This window comes from Gorilla gorilla, chromosome 1 (genome assembly GCF_029281585.2).
Source record: "Gorilla gorilla gorilla isolate KB3781 chromosome 1, NHGRI_mGorGor1-v2.1_pri, whole genome shotgun sequence".
Lineage (NCBI taxonomy): Eukaryota > Metazoa > Chordata > Mammalia > Primates > Hominidae > Gorilla > Gorilla gorilla.
In genome coordinates this window covers 102,629,559-102,653,533 of record NC_073224.2, presented here as the reverse complement: position 1 = coordinate 102,653,533, position 23,975 = coordinate 102,629,559, and the positions used below count along the sequence as shown (strand labels likewise).

Below are 23,975 nucleotides of genomic sequence, written 5' to 3'. Positions count from 1 at the left end.
CATAAATCCATAGTTTATAAGGATTGATATGGTTGTGAAGGAAAATGTATATAGTTCAGCCTGAGATGTCAGTGTTAACCTACAAAAGGCCCAGCACATTAAGTGTTCTTTCTAATCTTCATGTTTACTCTGACAATACTTATCTCCATTTTACAGATGATAAAACTAAACATTTGCTCTATATTAAATCCTGTTGCTCCAGCTGGGTGCGGTGGCTCACGCCCGTAATCCCAGCATTTTGGGAAGCCAAGGCAGGTGGATCACCTGAAGGTCAGGAGTTCGAGACCAGCCTGGCCAACATGGTGAAACCCTGTCTCTACTTAAAATATAAAAAATTACCCGGGCATGGTAGCAGGTGCCTGTAATCCCAGCTACTCGGGAGGCTGAGGCAGGAGAATCTCTTGAACCCAGGAGGCGGAGGTTGCAGTGAGCCGAGATCGAGCCATTACACTCCAGCCCGGGCAACAAGAATGAAACTTCATCTCAAAAATAATAATAATAAAGAGTAAATCCTGTTGCTACCACCCACAAAGATGCTATTTTCAATCCAAACCTCATAGCTTCTGTGGAGAAAGCACATTTAGTTTTAATAAATAAAAGTCAAATAGGTCTGAGGGTTGGAGGGACTGGTTCTTTATTTCAAAAAGACACTTATCAATATTCAGTATCAAAACAGTTGCACTATTGATTTCTCTTTCTCCCAATCGGCCCCAAAGAGACCACATAAAAGGAGAGTACATTTTAAGCCAATAAGCTGCAGGATGTACACCTAACAGACCTCCTAGAAACCTTACCAGAAAATGGGGACTGGGTAGGGAAAGAAACTTTAAAAGATCAACAAACTGCCAGCCCACGGACTGCAGAGGCTGTCACAGCCAGATGGGGTGGCCAGGGTGCCACAAACCCAAAGAAGCAAAGTTTCAAAATAATATAAAATTTAAAAAGTTTTGTACATAAGCTATTCAAGATTTCTCCAGCACTGACTGATACAAAGCACAATTGAGATGGCACTTCTAGAGACAGCAGCTTCAAACCCAGAAAAGGGTAATGAGATGAGTTTCACATGGCTAAATCAGTGGCAAAAACACAATCTTCTTTCTTTCTTTCTTTCAAGGAGGCAGGAAAGCAATTAAGTGGTCACCTCAACATAAGGGGGACATGATCCATTCTGTAAGCAGTTGGGAGGGGGTAGGATGGGACAAAATTTTGGTCTCAGAGGTCTTACCATCTTAATTTGGTAACTTCTAATGAAAAAAATTAAAAATAGAAATAACATTATCCAAAGATATCTTAAAGCTGAAAACTTGAACAGCACGTTTTTTGTTTTTGTTGTTGTTTGGCTAACTCCTCCTGGAATCACCTTTCTGGTTTAGCTAGTACTTTGTACAGAGCAATGAGGTTTCCCACAGTGGAGTCTCCCTGGGCTCTGTTTGGCTCTCAGTAAGGCAGGCCTACACCTTTTCCTCTCCTCTATGGAGAGGGGAATATGCATTAAGGTGAAAGTCACCTTCCAAAAGTGAGAAAGGGATTCGATTGCTGCTTCAGGGCTGTGGAATTATTTGGAATGTTTTACAAATGGTTGCTACAAAACAACAAAAAAGGTAATTACAAAATGTGTACATCACAACATGCTTTTTAAAGACATTATGCATTGTGCTCACATTCCCTTAAATGTTGTTTCCAAAGGTGCTCAGCCTCTAGCCCAGCTGGATTCTCCGGGAAGAGGCAGAGACAGTTTGGCGAAAAAGACACAGGGAAGGAGGGGGTGGCGAAAGGAGAAAGCAGCCTTCCAGTTAAAGATCAGCCCTCAGTTAAAGGTCAGCTTCCCGCAGGCTGGCCTCAGGCGGAGTCTGGGTCAGAGGGAGGAGCAGCAGCAGGGTGGGACTGGGGCGTTCTACATCTCATTCAGGTCAAGCAGGGTCTGGTCCAGCATCCTTTGTGTACAGAGGTGCTCCTCTTTGGTGCATTTCAGTTTATCTAATGGGGGTAAAGGAGAGAAGTTACAAAAACTAGAAGTAAATTTCAAGGTCTACCCGCTCTTTGAGACTTGCTCCTGTTGCAGAGAAGCTGCAGACTGATAAAGCAGCTGCCTTCTCAGCCACAGAAGTGAGCTATTACATCACCCAGTTTTGTAGGGCCTTTGGCTTGCCTACTGAAGTTGTAGGTGTTGCTGCACTTCCTGGGTGAGGGAGTTAGGGCCCTTATCAGCCATTTCCTCTCCCTCCCACATCCAACCAACACTTTCAGCTTTCAGTCAATGAAAGAGCAAGCCTGAAGCATCAGCCATCCACTTTTCTAGGTTTTGCCCACATAACAATACCCTCTTGAAATGGCTCACTGGAGTTTGAACATTGCAAACAATAGAAACATCAGAATCTCAGATTATAAAGAGCACAGGAAGATCCTCATGCACTACATGTTTTTTGCGAAAAAGTAGAGGCCAAAGTAATAACTGATGGGATAAATAAAAGGGCGCTCACAGTTAAGTCAAATAATCTCTAAAGAAAACAAAGCCAAGAATACTACTGAAACAAGTAGTTGTAAGCAAACCTTGAGATTGCTGCAGAGCTATTGAACAGAACTAGCTTGTGACAGTTACTTGAAATTAAACATAAAACCAGAAAAAGGACGCAAAAGTCAGAAAGAAAATCAGCAGCTGAACATTAAGGAGAATCTAATCTGTCTAGCAAGCAAACCACTCTGACTGCTCTAAAGAGGTGAGGAAAATACTCAAATCTTCAACTCAGAGAAGGTGATGGCAACACAGACCCATATTCATATCCCACAACTTTTCTTTCACTTCCCTTTTTTCCACCCAGTCAGAAGGACCCATCCCTGGGCCTGCCGATGAAGCAGTTACAACAACTTGTCAAGTCAGTCCTTTTATTGTTAAAAACATCCATGCAAGGGAACATATCCTACAGTCAGTGCACAAGTGAAAGAGCAGCAAATAAGGGTGGAAAACAAAATTCTCGCAAGTTTTCTCACTATAATCTCTCAGGCCCCTCCCTTCTTCACCCATAATCTCTTCTAAAGGGACAGAAACTTCACAATGGTCAACTTCACAATGCTGTTAGGAAATCAACATTCTAAATGCCCCAATTAAAATGCAATTTGCTCAGGGCAAAATAATAACTTTTAAAAAGACAATCAGCTTTTTGTTGGGGTCCAGGTCAGTGGTGTGAGCAGTAAGCTCAGTTTAATGGGCATCATTGAGCCCTGCCCATCAGTCACACAGATCATGCAGCGTTAGCTTCAGCTCATTAGAAAGCAGGCGGTTTCGCTCAAGTTGGCTGTAGAGACGCTCTGCAGCAGCAACGGAGAGGAGGGGAACACAAGAGAAGGAGAGGAAAAAGAGGAGGAGAAAGAGAAAAAGGGAAAGTTAGTAGAGTACCAGAAGTAAATTATGAGTCTTTCAACTAGCTGGTATATATAACATGCATCTGTAAGGCAGGGTGGATGCAAGGAGGATTCAGATAGAGGGCAATAAGAGTCAGTCAGTTGGTGGAAAGACCAACAGAGGAAATTCAGACTGACGAGTTGGTAGGACAACATTTTGAGGGAGAAAAAATGCTTCCTTCACAATATTTATTCCCTGGGTTGAGAAACTGAAACAAGGGAAATGGCAAAGGAAGGAATACAGTTGGCTTCGAAGAAATGTGTTCACAATAATCAGGGTTTGAAAGGAATGGAAGTGAAAAGCTGAACATTTTTCTGTGAAAGCATTCAAAACAGCATTATAAACAGTAGACTGGGATAAATATCCCCACACTCATTCACTCCTATACTTTCTAATGCTTTGTGTTACAGATATTGTGTGATAGACCCGTTTCAGTGGCCTAGCCAATAAATATTCAATTTCTTCTTCTTCTTTAAAAGAACCCCAAACCTGTTAGAGTCAACAAATAGTGTGCCTAGTCCCAGGGAAGGCAAATTACTGGTATAAGCTACTCAAGACTATCCTGTTGTTTTTCAGCCTCCCTTGCAGCTAGGGGTGATCATATGATCCAGTTTTAACCAATGAGATGCAGAAAGATAGTCTGCTGGGGGCTTCTGGGAAAACTTTAGCTTTCCCTCTTGCCTTCAACATGGATGTGATGACCAGAGTTGCATATTTCAATCTTAAGAGAAAAGACCAACAGAATCACGGAAAGCCCAGCTACAACAGGCCACAGTTGCTCATGGCTAGATATATGTGATTAAAAAACAAATCCCATATTTATTTAAGCTACTAGTAAGTTATTTCCTTTTTTTTTTTTTTTTTTTTTTTTTTTACAAATCAGGCTAAAGGACAATTTAGCAAGCATTCCTGATACAAGCAGCTAAGTGCTCAAATCTAATAGGTTTATCTGGATTTTCTATTTGAAGCACACTTTAAAGAGATAGTGGGATATGGAAGATTCAAATCCACCTGACTAGCACAGGGATAATACAAGTTTGGGGACAGGAAAACCAAACTCTTCCTGGTATACTCCTAGTATCAACCTCTGAAATTCACAAATAAGTTTCTCCCTATATTTTACAGCCCGTTTCAAAATGGTCTCAGGATCTCAATATGAAAAAGATACTTTTCTGTCCTAAAATCATCTGCATATGTGAGCATTGCTCAGGCACCCTGTCTTGTGGGCTGAGGCTCTCCCCAGATTGACTGGGAAGCTAGAGACCAGTATGGTCCCAGTAATACTTGCCACTTTATGTACACTATCAAAACAGAAAACATATATGTATAAAAAGCCTGGGAGGGAATGACTAAAAATAATAGCTGTATTAAACAGTAGAATCAGGGTGAACCTTTAACTTGCACTTCCCATTAAACCAATGGTTCTCAATAGGGGTGGTATTGTGCACTCTTCTCTCCGAGGGGAGATTTTGAGTATGTATGGGAGGTTTTGATATCACAGTGACTAGAAGGCCCATACAGGTATCTGTTGGGCAGGGGACAGCAATACACAGGATTGTTCTGTACATCAACAGAACTGTCCTACTCTAAATGACAAACGTTCACCATTGACAAACACTATATACAGGCTGAGAACCCAAATCTGAAAGTCCAAAATCCAAAATGCTCCAAAATCTGAAACTTTTTGAATGCCAACATGATGCTCAAAGAAAATGCTCATCGGAGGATTTTGGATTTTACATACACATACGGATGTGTGTGTGTGTGTGTGTGTATTAGAGACAGGGTCTTACTGTGTTGTCCAGGCTACAGTGTGGTGACTATTCATAGGCCTAATCATAGTGCACAACAGCCCTGAACTCCTAGGGCTCAAGCAAACCTCTTGCTTCAGCCTCCTGAGTAGCAGGAACTATAGGTGTGCATCACCATGCCTGGTATAAATTTCTGATTTTCGAATTTGGGATGCTCAACTGGTAAGTATAATGCAAATATTAAAAAAAAAAAAAAAAAAAAGCAAAAATCCGAAACACTTCTGGTCCCAAGCATTTTGAATAAGGAATACTCACAACTGTACTAATGGCATATAAGCTTCATGAGGCCTGAGATTGGACCTGTCTTATTCACTGGGGCATCCTTGTCAAAATAACAGGTGTTGAAATTTGTGAACTAATCTCTCAAACTTCCTGTGATGTTACATTACATATAAATCTCGTGAACAGCCTGAACTTAGATAATACCTATAACTAAGTTAGTTTGTGTGATTCTCACTTGGGAAAGAAGGATGTTATCAGGATCCTTTTTTTTTTTTTTTTTTTTTTTGAGTTTCACTCTTGTTGCCCAGGTTGGAGTGCAATGGTACGATTTTGGTTCACTGTAACCTCCACCTCCCAGGTTCAAGCGATTCTCCTGCCTCAGCCTCCTGAGTAGCTGGGATTACAGGCGCCCACCACCACGCCCAGGTAATTTTTGCATTTTCTTTTTAGTAGAGATGGGGTTTCACCATATTGGCCAGGCTGGTCTTGAACTCCTGACCTCAGGTGATCTGCCCGCCTCCCAAAGTGCTGGGATTACAGGCATGAGCCACCGCACCCAGCCACGTTATCAGGATCTTTATCCCTCAAAGCAGCCTGGTCAATGAGAGTTCTTTTCCATTTAGGGAAGAAATAAAGAGACAGAGAAGAAGTGGGAGCATTTTATTGCCTGACTAAATCACAGAACACAGAGTTTCCTAGGAATTGCATGAGGTCAGAAAGACAAATGCAGCTGTTCTCTCACTTTGAACTTAGTTTCTAACTCTGCTATCTCTAGTTATTAAAAATTAAGACCAGTACTAGCTCCTTAAAGTTTTTGGTTCCCTGATAATAGCTAAAACAAAACAAACGAAAAGGCAAGGCAGAGAACCTATTTGGTCCAGCGTTCTTTTCAGCTATATCTAATTAAGAAACAACCCCATGGCCAGGTGCAGTGGCTCAAGTCTGTAACCCCAGCACTTTGGAAGGCCGAGGCGGGCAGATCACGAGGTCAGGAGTTTGAGATCAGCCTGACTAACATGTTGAAACCTAGTCTCTACTAAAAACACAAAAATTAGCCGGGCTTGGTGGCACGCGCCTGTAATCCCAGCTATTCAGGAGGCTGAGGCAGGAGGATCACTTAAACCCAGGAGGCGGAGCTTGCAGTGAGCCAAGATTACGCCACCGCACTCCAGCCTGGGCAACACAGCAAGACTCCGTCTCAAAAAAAAAACAGAAACAAAAACAAAACAAAACACAAACCAACCCCATGGAGTTGGATAGTATTCAACCAATACCATGTGAAAGGAAGAGATTTGGTTGGGGCTAAGATAAAGCTGCCAAACAGAATAGGTCAGTTGTACCTATCAGATAACATGGGGTTACTACACCTTATTCCTCATCTCAATGATGGTAACAAGTAAGGGCAAAATAGGCCTGTGGTTCTCAGAAATTAAGAGGAGGGGGTAACATTAAGGGGACAAATGTTTTACTCTGATGCTTGACTTCACCCCAGTACTAGTCCAGGCTCAAGTAACACAGGATGGCTTCTGCAAGAATATTAAGCCTTAAACAAAGGAATGAATTTAGCATTAGCACTAATTACATAGTACTTCATTGTCCACTTTGCTACCCCAGTTTGTTGGTCTCTATCCTTGCTCACACTAGTCATACCACAAGGAAAACAGGAGATACCACAGATCAGAGCTATAACACCTTACTTTTCTCCCAATCTCCCTCTTATTTCCTTCTTTTTTTTCTCTCCTGCCTCAGCCTCTCGAGTAGTTGGGACTACAGGCATGTGCCACCACGCCCAGCTAATTTTTGTATTTTTAGTAGAGACAGGTTTTCACCACGTTGGCCAGGATGGTCTTGATCTCTTGACCTTGTGATCCACCTGCCTCGGCTTCCCAAAGTGTTGGGATTACAGGCGTGAGCCACCATGCCCGGTCTACTTCCTTCCTTTCTAAGAAGTCTTTCTTCATGTCAAAGCCAACTTCTGCCCAGGATCTGAATATTTAGAAATGCGTTGTCCAATATAATAGCCACTAGCCACAGGTAGCCAAATTTAAATGAACTACAATGAAATACAATTAAATTTTAGCCCCTCAGCCACACTAGCCATGTTTTGAGTGCTTGACTGCCACATGTGGCTAATGTACTAGACATCATTACCAAAAGTTCTGTTGGAAAGCCCTGCTCTAAATTAAATTATATTGCCTATATAATCTTCCTACCAATACACTCTTTTGCCCCTGAAAATGACTCCTCCTCTTCACTTCTTTAACACTCAAAATGTACCCTCAAATTAATAAAGTATCAATGCATGTCCCATTTTCAGTTATCTTTCTTCTTAGCCTCTCTGTTGAAAAACCACTAGAAAGCATCCAACCCAGAACTTTTTAAAGAACTACTCAACCGTCTTCTTTCCCTCCAATCAGTTCCATTTGGTTCCTCCTCTTACATAACGTTTTCCTCATTGTTTAATTTTTTTTTTTTTTTTTTTTTGAGACAGAGTCTTGCTCTGTCACCCAGGCTGGAGTGCAGTGGCACAATCTGGGCTCACTACAAGCTCCACCTCCCGGGTTCACGCCATTCTCCTGCCTCAGCCTCCCAAGTAGCTGGGACTACAGGTGCCCGCAACCACGCCCAGCTAATTTTTTGTATTTTTAGTAGAGACGGGGTTTCAACGTGTCAGCCAGGATGGTCTTGATCTCCTGACCTCGTGATCCGCCCACCTTGGCCTCCCAAAGTGCTGGGATTACAGGCGTGAGCCACCACGCCTGGCCTCTTTTTTTTGTATTTGCAATTGTCCTTCATGGTTCTAATTTACCTCCATGGCATAAACTACCTGTACCCCATATGGATTCCCAACTCTCTTATGTCAACCTCTCTGCCTCAAGCCCTAGAATTTTGTTTTCACCCAGATACCTGCCAGATTGTCAGCCGTATCTTCTTTCCCTTCCCCCAGCTCCCCAAACCAGGACAACATGATCTCCCTACATCTTTAACCCCACCACTTTCCTACTCTTTTTTTTGGGGGGGTCTCATTCTGTCACCCAGGATGGAGTGCAGCAGTGTGATCACAGCTCGCTGCAGCCTCAGACTCCTGGGCTCAAAGGATCCTCTGGCTTCGGCCCTCCAAGTAGATAGGACTGCAGACACGCACCACCATGTTTGGCTAAGTTTTTATATTTTGTAGAGACAGGTTCTCACTTTATTGCCAGGCTGGTCTCGAACTCCTGGATTCAAGAAATCCTCTCACCTCAGCCTCCTAAAGTGCAGGGATTACAGGCATGAGCCACTGCACCCGGCTAATTCTCCTACTCTAAAAACCAGTCATCCCTGTCTTTCCTCCTCACATCAAGTGGCCAGGCCTTTCACAATGCCTGTCTTTATTTAGTGCTATCTCTCCTGCCACTACTCTAGCTCAGACCCTGATTATTCTCTCCTAGAAAACTAAATTAACCTAACCCAATTTTTTCCAAAGTGTGGTGTATTCACTGCTATAGTTACTTTAATGTGATTAGGAAAAAACACTAACACATCAAACCTTTGATTTCAAAATAGAATTGTGTCAAATAAGAACAAAATAAATCTGGAAATGAGTAGATCTGAAGAAAACAATGTAGGCAGCAATGAATATGGAAAAAGCCATCAAAAATGGTAACGTAAATGGCTGAAATGTGAGAAACACCATGTTAGTGAATGTTACCAAATTAATTCTTCTTATATGTTATTCAGATCACAACATATCCTGTTCAAAATCTCCAGTGGCATCCCCATTAACTCCCAAGTAAAATTATAACTCCTCAGCCTCATTTTAAGACACAACCCAGGCCGGGCGCGGTGGCTCACGCCTGTAATCCCAGCACTTTGGGAGGCCGAGGCGGGCGGATCATGAGGTCAGGAGATCGAGACCATCCTGGCTAACACAGTGAAACCCATCTCTACTAAAAATACAAAAAATTCTCCGGACGTGGTGGCGGGCGCCTGTAGTCCCAGCTACTCCGGAGCCTGAGGCAGGAGAATGGCGTGAGCCCGGGAGGCGGAGCTTGCAGTGAGCGGAGAGTGCGCCACTGCACTCCAGCCTGGGGGACAGAGCGAGACTCCGTCTCAAAAAAAAAAAAAAAAAAAAAAGACACAACCTGTTCCCTACTCTGTCTAAATCTACCTTTAGAGCTATTGTGGCCTTCTCATCTCTATCAATGCCTTTATTATTTTGTTTCTCTTTAAATGGAATGCTCAGGCCAGGTGCAGTGGCTCATGCCTGTAATCCTAACACTTTGGGAGGCTGAGGCGGGTGGATCACTTGAGGTCAGGAGTTCGCGACCAGCCTGGCCAACATGCTGAAACCCCGTCCGTACTAAAAATACAAAAATCAGCTGGGCATGGTGGTAGGTATCTGTAATCACAGCTCCTCGGGAAGCTGACACAGGAGAATCGCTTGAACTCAAGAAGCGGAGGTTGCAGTGAGCCATGATCTCACCACTGCACTCCATCCAGCCTGGGTGACAGAGCGAGACTCCGTCTCAAAAAGAGAAAAATAAATAAATAATGGAATGCTCAATATTCACTATCCCACAACCCAACTCTGCTTGTCAAAAATCCACTTTTGGAACCCAATAAAAATGAATATGCAAGTTTAACATGTTGGCCGGGCGCAGTGGCTCAAGCCTGTAATCCCATCACTTTGGGAGGCTGAGGTGGGTGGATCACTTGAGGTCAGGAGTTCCAGACCAGCCTGGCCAACATGGTGAAACCTCACCTCTACTAATAATACAAAAATTAGCTGGGTGTGGTGGCAGGCGCCTGTAATCTCAGCTACTCGGGAGGCTGAGGTGGGAGAACTGCTTGAACCCAGGAGGCAGAGGTTGCAGTGAGCTGAGATCAGGCCACTGAACTCCAGCCTAGGTGACAAGAGTCAAACTCCGTCTCAAAAAAAAAAAAAAGAAAGAAAAAAGTTTTAACATGTTTATGAAGTACCTATTACATGCCTTATTCCATGAGTTTTTCCAATTCATCCCCACTAGGATCAATCTCGTCCCCTCTACTCAATTCCCATAACACTATTATTTGTGGCATTCATCACACAGTATCTGTAGCTTTATGTATGTTTTCTCTCCTAGTAGATTCTAAACAACTTGAGAGTAGGAATGGTGCCTCCATCTTTATTTCTGTCTCCATCTTAATATCCTATACCTAGAAGATACCAGAAGTGTCAGCTGAATAAATGAATCTGAACCTTAATCTCAAAGGCTATGCGGCAGTAAGAAATGGAATGGACAAAAGGAAACCTGAATTTGATATGACTTAAAGTTTTAGATTAAGGAAAACTTCCCTACCTGATTATATCTGTTTAAAAGAAGAGCAAAAGTGTTTTTAACAGATGGAATCTTGCTGTGTTGCCCAGGCTGGAGTACTACAGTGGCTATTTACAGGTGCAATCCCACTACTGATCAGCACAGGAATTTTGACCTGCTCCATTTCCGACCTGGGCCAGTTCACCCCTTCTTAGGCAACCTTGTTGTTCTCCACTCCCAGGAGGTCACCATACTGACGCCAAATTTAGTGAGGACATCTGACCTGCATAGCACACTACAGTGCAGAACTCCTTGGCTCAAGCAATCCTCCTGCCTCAGCCTCCCAAGGAGCTACAGGCACTACAGGCAAGTGCCATTGCACCCAGCTAAAAGAAAAGCAAATTTTAAATACATACCCTGCTGGGAAACTAAAGTACTAAGTGAACAACACTTACGTGCTTGGATTAGTATAATTCACAGCTATACTATTAAGAAATCTCTGCTGTGTAAATTGGAATGCGAATTCCTTTTTTTTTTTTTTCGAGATGGAGTCTCTCTGTTGCCCAGGCTGGAATGCAGTGGCGCGATCTCCGCTCACTGCAACCTCCGCCTCCCAGGTGCAAGCGATTCTCCTTGCCTCAGCCTCCCGAGTAGCTGGGATTACAGGCACCCACCCACCATGCCCAGCTAATTTTTGTATTTTTAGTAGAGACGGGGTTTCACCATGTTGGCCGAGCTGGTCTTGAACTCATGACCTCAGGTGATCCACCTGCCCCGGCCTCCCAAAGTGCTGGGATTATAGGTGTGAGCCACCACGCCCGGCCTATAATGGGAATTTCTAAAATGTTGATATTTAATTCCACAATATGAACCAAGGAAAATTTTACTAGCAGAAATTTATGTATGTAATAAATCATTAGCCTCATATGCACATTATTTGAAATATGCATGATTGGTCATTTTAGTTTTCCCAATAATAATTTATCACTTGTCTTATATCCCACTAGTCACACACTAGCAGGCAAATGGTAGCAAGTCTCAAATATGTAAGAAAGGTTTAAAGAAGAAAAAGTAAAAAAAACTGTCGAGAATTCTATCCATTGTGTATTTTTCTGTGACTGGGGTTGACATAATTAGTCAATCTTAGCAATAATATATTGGGTTCACTGGGTGTTCTGAGGATGCACCATTTGAACCACGGGTAAAAGGGTACAGAATGTGTATTGAGAGTCACTTCAATGGCTTCTCAATGACACCACACCACAGGAGGAATACCTGAAGAGAGAATGGAAACACTGCAGGCAGGATGATTTAAGAACCTGGAAATAAGGAATTTAATCTTGTTCAGCTTGAGGAGTATAACTAAAATTACTATCCTGAGTAACCTGTACTAAATCCATCACTCTGGTAGAATCAGATCAGCTGAGTTTAAATGTCAAGAAAAAATAGACACACACAAAAGTGGCTTTGATTACATAAGTCAGAGGAGGGGGAGCCTACAATAGCTCTTCCCCACATCACACCCCCAAGGCTCCTTCTTAGGGACAGCAGCAGCTTTGTCAATGACACAAATGCAGGGTGGCATGAGGTTTCCAGCAGCTTAACATTTTAATTTGGGGTGGGGGTGGAAGAAAATACATAAGTTGCTTTTTGCTCCCCCATCGTAATGCCTTGGGGACCAGCCAGGCTGACCCAAATGGAATCCAGAGCGAGAGTGGGGCCTTGGGTTCCCCGAGGAGTAAAGGGGGCAGATCCAGAACAGAGCAGAAACGGTGATAATTATCTGTATGAAAAAGTAAGGATACTCTAGGTGAGAAGGACTAGCATCAATCTAGATAGCAAATTGGGAGAAAGGAAGAGGAAAAAAAGGAAGAGGTGGCAGCAGGAATAATAAAAGAGAGCCAGACACTTCAGCCTGAGAAATGTGGCTTCTTTTCAGGGTTAGTGGGAAAGATACAAAGAGGCAGATTAGCATCAAGGATCAGGGATCCACAGCAAACAGATGAAGCTCCAACAACTCTTTTTGGTGCTGTTTATCACTTGGCTTGCTTCTGGGACTCAGCTCAATTCTTAGGTGAATTTGGTATTTCCCATCTTGGGTAGTTCCCTGAACTTTAATATCAGGGAACCAATTAAACACACCCAGGAGGCCTGAATTTTGTCTTAATGTGTCAGGGCCCAAGTTACTGGCTCTGTGGGCCCTATTTCCTTAGTTGTATGGATTCTACCTCTAGCAGTATCCCTTCTGAGAAGACTAAATTTGAGAAGCAAATAGAAAAATCACAGTGTAATGAAACTATGAATACAAAATATAAAAATTACAAGTCAGGGTTCTCCTTCTGATCCAAGATTAATTGCCTCCAGAGCTTTTTTTTCTTAGATAGTCTTGCTCTTTAACCCAGACTGGAGTGCAGTGGCATTATCTCGGCTCACTGCAACCTCCATCTCCTGGTTTCAAGCGATTCTCCTGCCTTAGCCTCCCGAGTAGTTGGGATTATAGACATGCGCCACCAAGCCCAACTAGTTTTTTAAATATTTTTTAGTAGAGACAGGGTTTGCCATGTTGGCCAGGCTGGTCTTGAACTCCTGGCCTCAAGTCATCCGCCCACCTCGGCCTCCCAAAGTGCTGGGATTACAGGTGTGAGCCACTATGCCTGGCCTTTAATGTTTTTCTTTTTTTTTTTTTTAAGATGGGGTCTCACTCTGTTGCTCAGGCTGAAGTGCAGTGGCGCATCTTGGCTCACTGTAACCTCTGCCTCCCAGATTCAAGCGATTCTCCTGGCTCAGCCTCCTGAGTAGCTGGGATTACAGGCGCACTGCCACCATGCCTGGCTACTTTTTGTATTTTTAGTAGAGACGGGGTTTCACCATGTTGGCCAGGCTGGTCTCCAACTCCTGACCTCACGTGATCCACCTGCCTCAGCCTCCCAAAGTGCTGGGATTACAGGCGTGAGCCACCGCGCCCGGCCATGCCTCCAAAGCTTTTGCCAAACAAATAACCAGCACCAATGTTTCAAAGATAAGGGTGGAGATTCTAGTTTCCAAAGGATAAAACCAAAGCACACCCTATGCATAGCTTGTACCCCCATCCACCCACAAGCCAAGATCCCAGCCCCACTCTACTGTCAGATAGTTACATAGAGGTCATGTCATTGAGGGCGTGGTCCAGCTCCTCGCTAATGGCCTTGTACTTCAGTTTCTGGGCATAGAGCTCATCTGGACAGGCACAGGAACCACAGGGAGGAATGAGGGGACAGAGTGAAAGGTTTCAGAAGCAGATGAAGAGAGGGAATCGTTAGAAATTAGGAAAGTGTGACTGTGGGTCTAATACCAGTTAGGAAAATATCTACTCTGGCAACAATGACTGGACATTTTCAGATCTACTCTCTCCTATGACCAACTTCCTTTCTTGATACTCCAAATCGACTGCAGCAAGGGCTGAGAACCTGGGCAGAGTCATAACTAGAAATTCCTATTACCAAAAGCACTCAAGAGGACACCACTCCCATCCAGGTACCCAATTCCTAGCAGTGATAACACTTAACTGAACAAAAACAGCAAAGGGAGAGAGTATATATCCATATTCAGACACTTCTCTGCCTACAAAATGTGAACCTATTAGTGGCCCCTCTGCTCCACAGGCTGCCCCTGCAACTCTGCCAAGAGAGTGTACCAAAGGAGCATACATCAGAGTTCTCAAAGCAAAGAGTACGTTCCCTTGTCAGGGTGGATGGCAGTTACCAACTTGCAGGGACAGAAAGTATTTAGAAAGCTCCTGACATTGGTCAGTGTTCAGATATGGTTATTCCACAACTTCATTTATTGGATAAATACCCGACAACTTGAGTGGCAAAAAGAACTGTGGAAAGTAGCCATGAAATGACATACATCTTGCCCTTCTGAAATCATGGCTTCCATTTAAACCCACAGACGAAAGGTTTAAGACTAATAAATTGGAGGTAAATGCAGCCATTATCATTCTCCTCAAAGGGAAGGGTACAAATTGCAGACTATTTGGTAAAGTCTTCTTAAAGGAAAAGATTAAATTTAAAAAACCAATTCTAGGGTTTGACCCACTTTGCCTAGCTGTGGCATAGGACAGTGCACATGATATTAATACATGCCAAGTCACTACCAACTTCCTTTGGTGTACAGAAAAAGAGATTAATGGTTAATGGGCAAAGTCCTCCTCTATATTTCTCTATTTCAATCCCTACTCCAGGTTCCATACCTTCCAAGTCATCAATTGTCTTTTCCAGCTTGGCTACTGATCTCTCAGCAAACTCAGCACGGGTCTCTGCCTGGGGGAAATATGAAATTAGTCAGAACCAGAGATGAAGACAAAGAAGAACAATCTCTATTTCTTCCACCTTCTACTTCTGGACCTTTCAGAACCCAAACCAGCCAGTCTAAGTCCATATTAATGCCTTATATACCTCTAAATGTTTTGGGTTCTGCCCTATAAATCCCCTCAGCTCACCTCCTTGAGTTTATCAGTAAGAATCTTGATTTCTTCCTCATATTTATCTTCTTTTTGAGAGTACTGTAAGATAAGTAGATTAAAAATTTCAGAGTAGAAATTAGTCACACAGGCAATAACCCCCTCCCTACACTTAACTCTTACATTGAATATCCTCTTGCACTAAATGTGCTGAATGGTCCAAGAGTAAGAGCAAGGCCTGGCTCTGGACAATAGGTCCTTGAAATTCAGAAATCTATGTCTTTAGAGCCATGAGATCCTCAGGTTAAAATTCTCCATGACTTTTTAAGACGGATCTAAGCTTTGATATTATTCAGATCAACCCAAGGAGGTGTTTTTCCTTTCCCCTGCTTAATGAGCAAGAGTAGTAGCACCCCAAGGTCACATGACTGAAACACACCCACATGATGGCAAAGTGAAGTCACCTGTCTTGATTGCTCATTAGGTCTCAGAGCTGATTCTGTCTGTTGCCCCCATCTGTCTGCTAGAAAGCCTGTTAGGGCCCCTGATTATTGCTTTTCAGCACAGCAGTATCAGCCTAAGGAGCACATGACTCCAGTAACCTGAGACCATGAAGTTATTTTAATTAAAGCAATCAAAGTGCACAGAAAGTAGCATTAAACCCAGAACCTGAATACATGGTAAGGAGGTAGGAAGAGGACACGCCTCACTGGATTATATATGGAATGCGTGTCTCCAGTCTTTCATCAAGGGCAGGGCTGGGCCCAGGCCCCAAAGCCTGTCACTTTCACAAACCAGCCCCTACCTTCTCCGCCTGAGCCTCAAGAGACTTGAGGTTGTTGGTGACATTCTTCAGCTCCTCCTCCAGCTCAGAACACTTACTGTGAATATTTTAAATACCACAGGAGAGGAAAAGGGAAAAGGAAGAGAATAAAAAAAGGGAGAGAGACACATAGACGTGAATTGAACCTATATGTAGAGAGAGTTGGAAGGCATACTGGGGAAGAGATGTTCCCAAGTAACCTGAGCAAGCATCAACCCTCCTCCCTCTACCATAGAACGTGTCAGGAGCTAGACCTTCCTGGGCTCAAAATGTTTGAATACTAATAAAGCACTTGAGAGAAATCCACTACCAGGAACAAGTCATAACTGCTACCTGGGGTGGAGGTGGGAACAAATGCCCAACCCAAACAGTCCCCCAAATCACCCAAAGGAAGGAGACCCTGTGGAGAGGCAGTGAAGCAACTAGGAAAGAAGAGATGAAAGATGCCAAGTAAGTGGAAAAGAATGGAGCATTCCATGAAGAGATGAGACAGCACTCAACAAAATCAAGTGGAGGGGAGGCAGCTGCAAAACAAAAACAAAACAAAACAAAACCACACCATATATATAACCTTGCTGTGGGCTTAATGGTTAGTACCTTTTCTTCAGCAGCACTCAGACACTTCAGGTTCTGGTCCATCAGTCTAATCTGCTCATCCATCTCTCGGCAACGGCTGTTAGTGATAGTCACGGGGATGGCACAAGCCAGGTTGTGGGGAGGGAGAAAGGTCAAAAAGGAACACAGCAAGAAAACAAGCAGCAAAACGGAAAAAAAAATTCAAAAAATGGGAAGAGAACACCACCATGGTCATGATATGTTATGTCTGGCAGACGGGAATGTAAGAGGGAAGCACAAATACATATGCATTCAGCACTGACTTTGTTAATCAAGGCCCAGAAGGTACCGACGGGAGAGCAGTTAATATCTACCCTTGCCCTAAGGTTCCCTAGCAGATTGGCAAAGTGGCCAAAACAGACACCAGATTTTTTTTTTTAATTTATTTGTTTTAGGGACAGGGTCTCCCTATGACGCCCAGGCTGGCCTCCAACTCCTGGGTTCAAGCAACCCTCCTGCCTTGGCATACTAAGTAGCTGGGACTACAGGTTTGAGCCACCACACCCAGCCAGACACTAGATCTTAAATCAGGATAGCCACTTTGATGTCTTCCACCCCAGGTGGAAGGACCCAGTAGGATCTTCCAGTTAACTGTTCACCATGTATTAGTCCTTATTTGCTCTCAATTTGTAAACCCTACCAACAAAAAATAAGAAAGCCTCTTTTGTCACTTGTCACTAGTCAGGAGAATAAGGAAGCCTAAAACCATTCTTGGGCCTAAAAAAGCATTATAGATGACTCCCATTCCCTAGGCCCTGTTTAACAAGGTTGAAGGAATGCTAATTTATTCATATTAGTGCCCAAGCCAAAGGGGAAGGGACAAATTGGTAATGACAAGATTTGGGGAGCTAGATACTCACGACTCTGCCAGCTCAGCTCGTTCCTCTGTGCGTTCCAAGTCTCCTTCAATGATCACCAACTTACGAGCCACCTACAGGAAAAGATCCCAGTATAGCTTAGTGAAGCAAAGGAGCCATTTACTGCATTATGCTTGTAAAAGGCTGATACGAGAGGGACTAACAGAAGGTCACTTACCTCTTCATACTTCCTATCTGCCTCTTCTGCAATGTGCTTAGCTTCTTTGAGTTGGATTTCCTGGAGTTCCATCTTTTCTTCATCTTTTAAGGCCCGGTTTTCAATAACCTTCATACCTCTGCCAGAAATAGGACAAAAGCAATACTGACACCCTGAGGAGTATGTCGTCAGCTCCACTCCAAGGGTCTCAGAACGGTACTTTTAAAAGCCCACTCCTCTCTGTCTGCCGCTCAAGTGGAAATTCCATGTTACTACTCCCACACCTTAGTTTAATTATTTCATTTAAAATTTTTTGTTATGGCTGGGCACAGTGGCTCACGTCTATAATCCCAGCACTTTGGGAGGCTGAGGCGGGCAGATCACCTGAGGTCGGGAGTTCAAGACCAGCCTGACCAACATGGAGAAACCCCATCTCTACTAAAAATACAAAATTAGCTGGGCGTAGTGGCACATGCCTGTAATTCCAGCTACTTGGGAGGCTCAGGCAGGAGAATCACTTGAACTCAGGAGGTGGAGGTTGCGGTGAGCCGAGATCGAGCCATTGCACTCCAGCCTGGGCAATAAGAGCGAAACTCCGTCTCAAAAAAAAAAAAACAACTTTTTGTTATAAAGGTAATACATCCTGGCCAAGCGCAGTGGCTCACGCCTGTAATCCCAGTACTTTGAGAGGTCAAGTCAGGTGGATCACTTGAGGTCAGGAGTTCGAGACCAGCTGGCAAACATGGTGAAACCCTGTCCCTACTAAAAATACAAAAATTAGCCAGGCGTGGTGGCAAGCACCTGTAATCCCATCTACTGAGGCAAGATAATCACTTGAACCTGGGAGGCAGAGGTTGCAGTAAGCCAAGATCGCACTGCTGCACTCCATCCTGGGCGACAGAGTGAGACACCGTCTCCTCCACCGCCCCCAAAAAAACTTATTAAGAAATTAAATACTAAAATATTAAATAAAAATATGGATATATGCGGCTGGGCGTGGCGGCTCACGCCTGTAATCCCAGCACTTTGGGAGGCCGAAGCCGGCAGATCACCTGAGGTCAGGAGTTTGAGACCAGCCTCATCAACATGGCAAAACCCTGTCTGTACTAGAAATACAAAAATTAGTCAGGCGTGGTGGCAGGCGCCTGTAATCCCAGCTACTTGAGGGAAGCTGAAGCATGAGAATGGCTTGAACCCGGGAGGTGGAGGTTGCAGTGAGCCGAGATTGCGCCACTGCACTCCAGCCTGGGGGACAGAGTGAGACTCTGTCTCAAAAAAATACATAAATATTATTTAAATATATGTATATGTATATATATATATATATATATACACACACAAAAAATCCCATCCCAGCTTCCCCAAAGTAATAATATACTAGACGGTTCTGCAACTTGTTTTCCACACTCTTTTTTTTCCCCCCTGGTATTCAGCATGCAGCTATCCTCACTTTCTTTCTTTTTTTTTTTTTGAGACCAAAAAAAAGAGGGAGGCTCACTGCAACCTCCGCCTCTTGGGTTCCAGTGCTTCTCGTGCCTTAGCCTCCTGAGTAGCTGGGATTACAGGCACGCCCCACCCATGCCTGGCTAATTTTTGTACTTTTACCAGAGACTGGATTTTGCTGTGTTGGCTGGGGTGATCTTGAACTCCTGGCCTCAAGTGATCGTCCACCTCAGGCTCCCAAAGTGCTGGGATTACAGGTGTGAGCCACTGCGCCCGGCCCTCACTTTCTGTAATTTGCATGCTACTCTAATAGTATACACATAGCTGCCTCTTTCATTTTCACAGCTGCACAGTAGTAACGTACCCTTAGAAAGGCACTATTTATTCTGAAAACCCTTAGTTGTCAAGCACCTCTGTTCTAGTTTAACTCACATGTGGCAAGGAGACAACTGGCTATTTTCAAAAACATGAGTTATAATTTGTTTCAAGGGCCATGGTTCTCAACCCTAGGAACACATTAAAATTAGATGGGGAAGGCCGGGCGCAGTGGCTCACGCCTGTAATCCCAGCACACTGGGAGGCCGAGGCGGGAGGATCACAAAGGCAGGAGATCAAGACCATCCTGGCTAATACGGTGAAACCCTGTCTCTACTAAAAATACAAAAAATTAGCCAGGCGTGGTGGCGGACACCTGTAGTCCCAGCTACTTGGGAGGCTGAGGCAGGAGAATGGCGTGAACCTGGGAGGCGGAGCTTGCAGTGAGCCCAGATTGCGCCACTGCACTCCAGCCTGGGCTACAGAGCAAGACTCTGTCTCAAAAAAAAAAAAAAAAAAAAATTAGCTGGAGAACTTTAAAAACATCAATGCCCAGACCCCTCTTGCAACTGATTCTAATGGAACTGGGATGAGATCTAAGCATCCACAGTTTTAAATTCCCCAGTGATTTCCCCCCTCACCCCTACCTATGATTCTAATAATGCAACCAGCGTTGAGAAGGCTTACTAAAAACAGATTGCCAGGCCCCACATCCAAAGTTTCTGATTCAGCAGATCAGCATAGGAGCTGAGAATGTGAATTTTTACCAAGTTCCCAAGTATTGCTGATGCTGCTGGTCTGAGACCTTACTTAGAGAACCTCTGTTTTAGAGAAATTAATCTCACAAATAGAAGCTTATGATCCAGAAAGTAGAAGTCATACTGGTGATCCCATTTTAAGGATCATTAGGCCAATTTGTAAGGAAATACCAATTACAAAAGGGTCACAACATCTAAGTTACCCTTACTGTCTTCAAGGGGACAGAATATGCAGAATAGAAAGGAGATCCTGTGTGACGGAGTTAGTATTTTATTTTTATTGACTGATTGACACAGGGTCTTGCTCTGTCACCCAGGAGTGCAGTGGCGCAATCACAGCTCACTGTAGCCCCAACTTCCTGGGCTTCAGCCACCCTCCTGCCTCAGCGTCCCAAAGTGCTGGGATTACAGGCGTGAGCCATCACACGCAGCCAGAATTGCTATTTAGAAAACAGGTCTATAAGGAAATCTTGATCAGAACTATTATGAACTTTTAAAATCCACACTCCATCAGGCTTCCCTACACACCTCTCACTCTCATCAGCAGCTTTTTCCGCTTCTTCCAGCTTTTGCAGGGCAGTGGCCAGGCGCTCCTGAGCACGGTCCAGCTCTTCTTCAACCAGCTGGATCCTACGGTTCAAGGAGGCCACCTCAGCCTCAGCCTGCATTTGAAGGAAAGAATGGACAAGGGAAGCAGAGGCATGGTGAAAAGAAGAAATAACTATGACATTAAGATCAGGGTTGACTACCATGAAAAAGCCAGAGTCTCGCAGGGTAGAACTTGTCTTAGCTCAGCTGTTAAAAGATCTAGCAGACATAACTTTATATATATATATTTCCTCCCTTTCCCATCAACGAACTCCCATATGTTCCACAGGAAGAGTGTTTTAAAACTCAGTTCCTTGCCCAGCCCAGTGAGTTAGTACCACCCACTTCCTGGACTCAGTTCAAATTCCTCAACACACTGGAGTCAGAAAAGAAAGTCAATGAAGGGTTCCTTCTGCCTGAGCTCTGGCTTGGAGGCATGTCTCATCCTCAGTAACCTTTCAAGTGTCTCATAAAGCAGAAAAAAAAAAAAAAAAAGCAAGGTTTCTTAAAGAGGGTATCCTGACTGGGTGTGGTGGCTCATGCCTGTAATCCCAGTATTCTGGGAGGCTGGGGCGGGCGGATCATGAGGTCAGGAATTTGAGACCAGCCTGGCCAATATGGTGAAACCCTGTCTCTAATAAAAAATACAAAAATTAGCCAGGTGTGGTGGCGCGTACCTCTAGTCCCAGCTACTCGGGAGGCTGAGGCAGAAGAATCCCTTGAACCCAGGAGGCAGAGGTTGTACTGAGCTGAGATTGAGCCACTACACTCCAGCCTGGGCAACACGGTGAAATTCCATTTCAAAAAAAAAAAAAAAAAAAAGAGGGAATCCTGGATTACCTATTAATTGCTGCTTAACTCAAACTGTTATTCCTATGATCACTTTACCCTAACACATCAGAAGAATAACTAGCCAAGGGAATGTCTTCCAGAATAGCCTTCCAGACTGGAAAGCAAAAGAATGGAACATTGTTGGGATGCCTACTCACCAGCCCTTCAACTTGTGCCCCCGTACTCCTTTTTTAAGTTGGCTACAAGGAGCTGCTTCTGGCTAAAATTATCTGCTTTGATAGCTTTACAAAAAAGAAAGAACATTTCCACCACACCCACTACCATTCCTCCAAATTTCTGAATTGTCTCCTTTCTATTCCTCCAGCCATCCCCTTAGCTTCACCCTCTAATACAGCTTATGACAATCTTCCCCCTGGCCTCCATCTCACAATGAAGTATAGGCTAGAGTCCAAGTAAACCCATCCTGGATGGGTTTTCCCTAAGAAACAAGGAAAGAAGGAGGCAGCCTGCAGGTGGATGGATAAATTCTAAGGGTAGGAAAACCTCTTTCCATGACTGCCTCCCCACTACCTTTACTGGTGGGAGGTACCCTGACTGCAACAGTATACAAGAATTTAATATGCCCCGCACACCACCCAGTTCAGATGCTTATCCAAGTGCCTGGTAAACACGATCTCTCTTCTATAGCCCAGATTGTGCCTGAATTCTATTACCCTGATTTCTTCCTGGCAGGCAGGAGTTGGTGCAGCTATAGAAACAGCCTGGGCCACTAGCTCCAATGAGGAAGAATATAGACCAAAAGACTCCTTTTTAACCATCAGGACTGGCACAAAAACTTCCACATACAAACATGAGAAGCTGAAGAGACTAGGAAGGGAAGCAGAGGGCTGGGGCTACAACCTAGCCACCAGGCAAAGAAAATTGAGAAGTCAACATAAGCTGAAATTATTAAGAAACCATTTGTGCCTCTAACTACACTATTCAAAACACCACAAAGACAAGTATTCTCTGCTTCTGCCTCTTCCAGAAAAATAGATGTTCTCTGTAACAACACACATTTCTCCTCACAAACCCAACAAGGCCATGGATCAAGAGCAAGTCAGGCTATCAGGCAAGACCTAGGAGACACTGCTAGTAAAATGACTTACCCCCCTCAGACGAAAAATACAACTAGATTTAGAGGAAGCTCATGAAATGTAAGACATCATGCAGCTCACCAGTAGTTACCCAAACTGGAGTAGAAGATAACAGGCTATGGGGCGGGGGTGTACAGTTGCCATGACAGCAAGCTGGCTCTGGCAGTTTCTCCCACAAATCAGCATTTACAATAGAATTCTTAGCAAGGCTGAAAAGGGAGAGGGGGAAAACACATCTTGGTGCCCTCCTAAGAGCATGCACACATGAACAAGCCTGTATCAAAAGCAGAACCCGAGATGGGCGTCCTAGAAAAAGCTTCAGAGACCCCCTCCGGGGTGGAGTGGTAGGGAATGGGACCTTGCCTTTCTCTTTTCTCCTAGCACAGAGGATCAGTTCTCTTTACAATGAAACAAAAGCCTGCAGAATCAAGATCTGATACTTTGTTTAAAGGAACAAGGAAGACAAGCTGACTTTTCCCTCATGAGTCTATGCACAGTGCCTGTCCCTTTCAGGTCAAATAATACCAATGGGTACCAAGAGATTGAACAGGCCTACTTTTTGCAGACCAGGCTACCTGTGGCCCTGGGAAACATTAAGCTCTGCACTTTCCTAATCATCTTAGGTTTTAGCATGCCCATCCAGATGTGGTTTTGGTGTTTCAGCTGACCTATCTCTGCCCAGTGTGGAGGATATACAGTACTCTGTGGTTCTTCCCTTCAAGTAATAATAGGATTCTCCACTGCCCAGGAAGCAAAGATCCTGGGTGAGGGATTGGGGAAAGAGTAGAATGCAGCAGCAACTCAGTCACATTACAAGATGGCTGACAACAGCTTCGGCTATCCTCCACTCCAAAGAGATTTCCCAAATATGTCAACCCCTCCAGGCAAGAAACTGACAGTGTGATGGTACTCTCAGGCAGAACAGGGCCAAGGACAGAAGGGGATTAGCCTAAATCTGGCTTTCTGCCACACTGGGGTTTCTCTTATTAGATAAAAGCCACAGATAAAATTCAAATGAAAGAGTATTAGAAAGTTAGGCTTGAGCCCTGTGAGTAAAGGACTATTTGAGTTCACTGTGCTCACAAATGCATTACCCAGGGAGATACCGTGTCCTTGGGGAATTTAAACTTCACCAAAGGGGAGGCAAGTTGGAAGGGAGTAGAGCTATCTGCCCCACAGTAAACAAAGGCGGAGCCTAAGCAGGGGTAAAGGGCTATCTGCCTCTCCCCTGTGAGTGTGTGTTCTAGTACTGGGGAAAGAGAAAGGAAAGCAAAGCAACCAAAGAAAGGTTGCTTAGTCCACCAGGCCCACGAATGGAAGAGAACCACACAACAGTCA

The 23,975-nt window shown here is 44.1% G+C and overlaps 1 protein-coding gene across 19 annotated transcripts in view; it reads right to left on the bottom strand.

Annotated features, from left to right (window-relative positions):
* Positions 1-617: 617 nt before the first annotated feature.
* Positions 618-23,975, bottom strand: part of TPM3 (tropomyosin 3) — a 35,984-nt gene continuing 12,626 nt past the window's right edge. For 3 of the 19 annotated variants that reach the window (XM_004026770.4, XM_004026765.5, XM_063694770.1), the window contains 7 exons: positions 20,650-20,783; positions 17,627-17,744; positions 17,452-17,522; positions 16,574-16,649; positions 15,193-15,255; positions 14,944-15,013; positions 618-1,977 (listed from right to left, as the gene is read on the bottom strand). In XM_004026770.4, the coding sequence (XP_004026819.1) occupies positions 1,895-1,977; positions 14,944-15,013; positions 15,193-15,255; positions 16,574-16,649; positions 17,452-17,522; positions 17,627-17,744; positions 20,650-20,783 (615 nt within the window). In that variant the 3' untranslated portion in view covers positions 618-1,894. Of the gene's footprint in view, positions 3,307-9,548; positions 12,496-13,849; positions 13,929-14,943; positions 15,014-15,192; positions 15,256-15,958; positions 16,035-16,573; positions 16,650-17,451; positions 17,523-17,626; positions 17,745-20,649; positions 20,784-23,975 lie in introns of those variants that run through there. The other 16 variants (XM_019023055.3, XM_004026768.5, XM_063694771.1 and 13 more) reach the window with 10 other exon arrangements.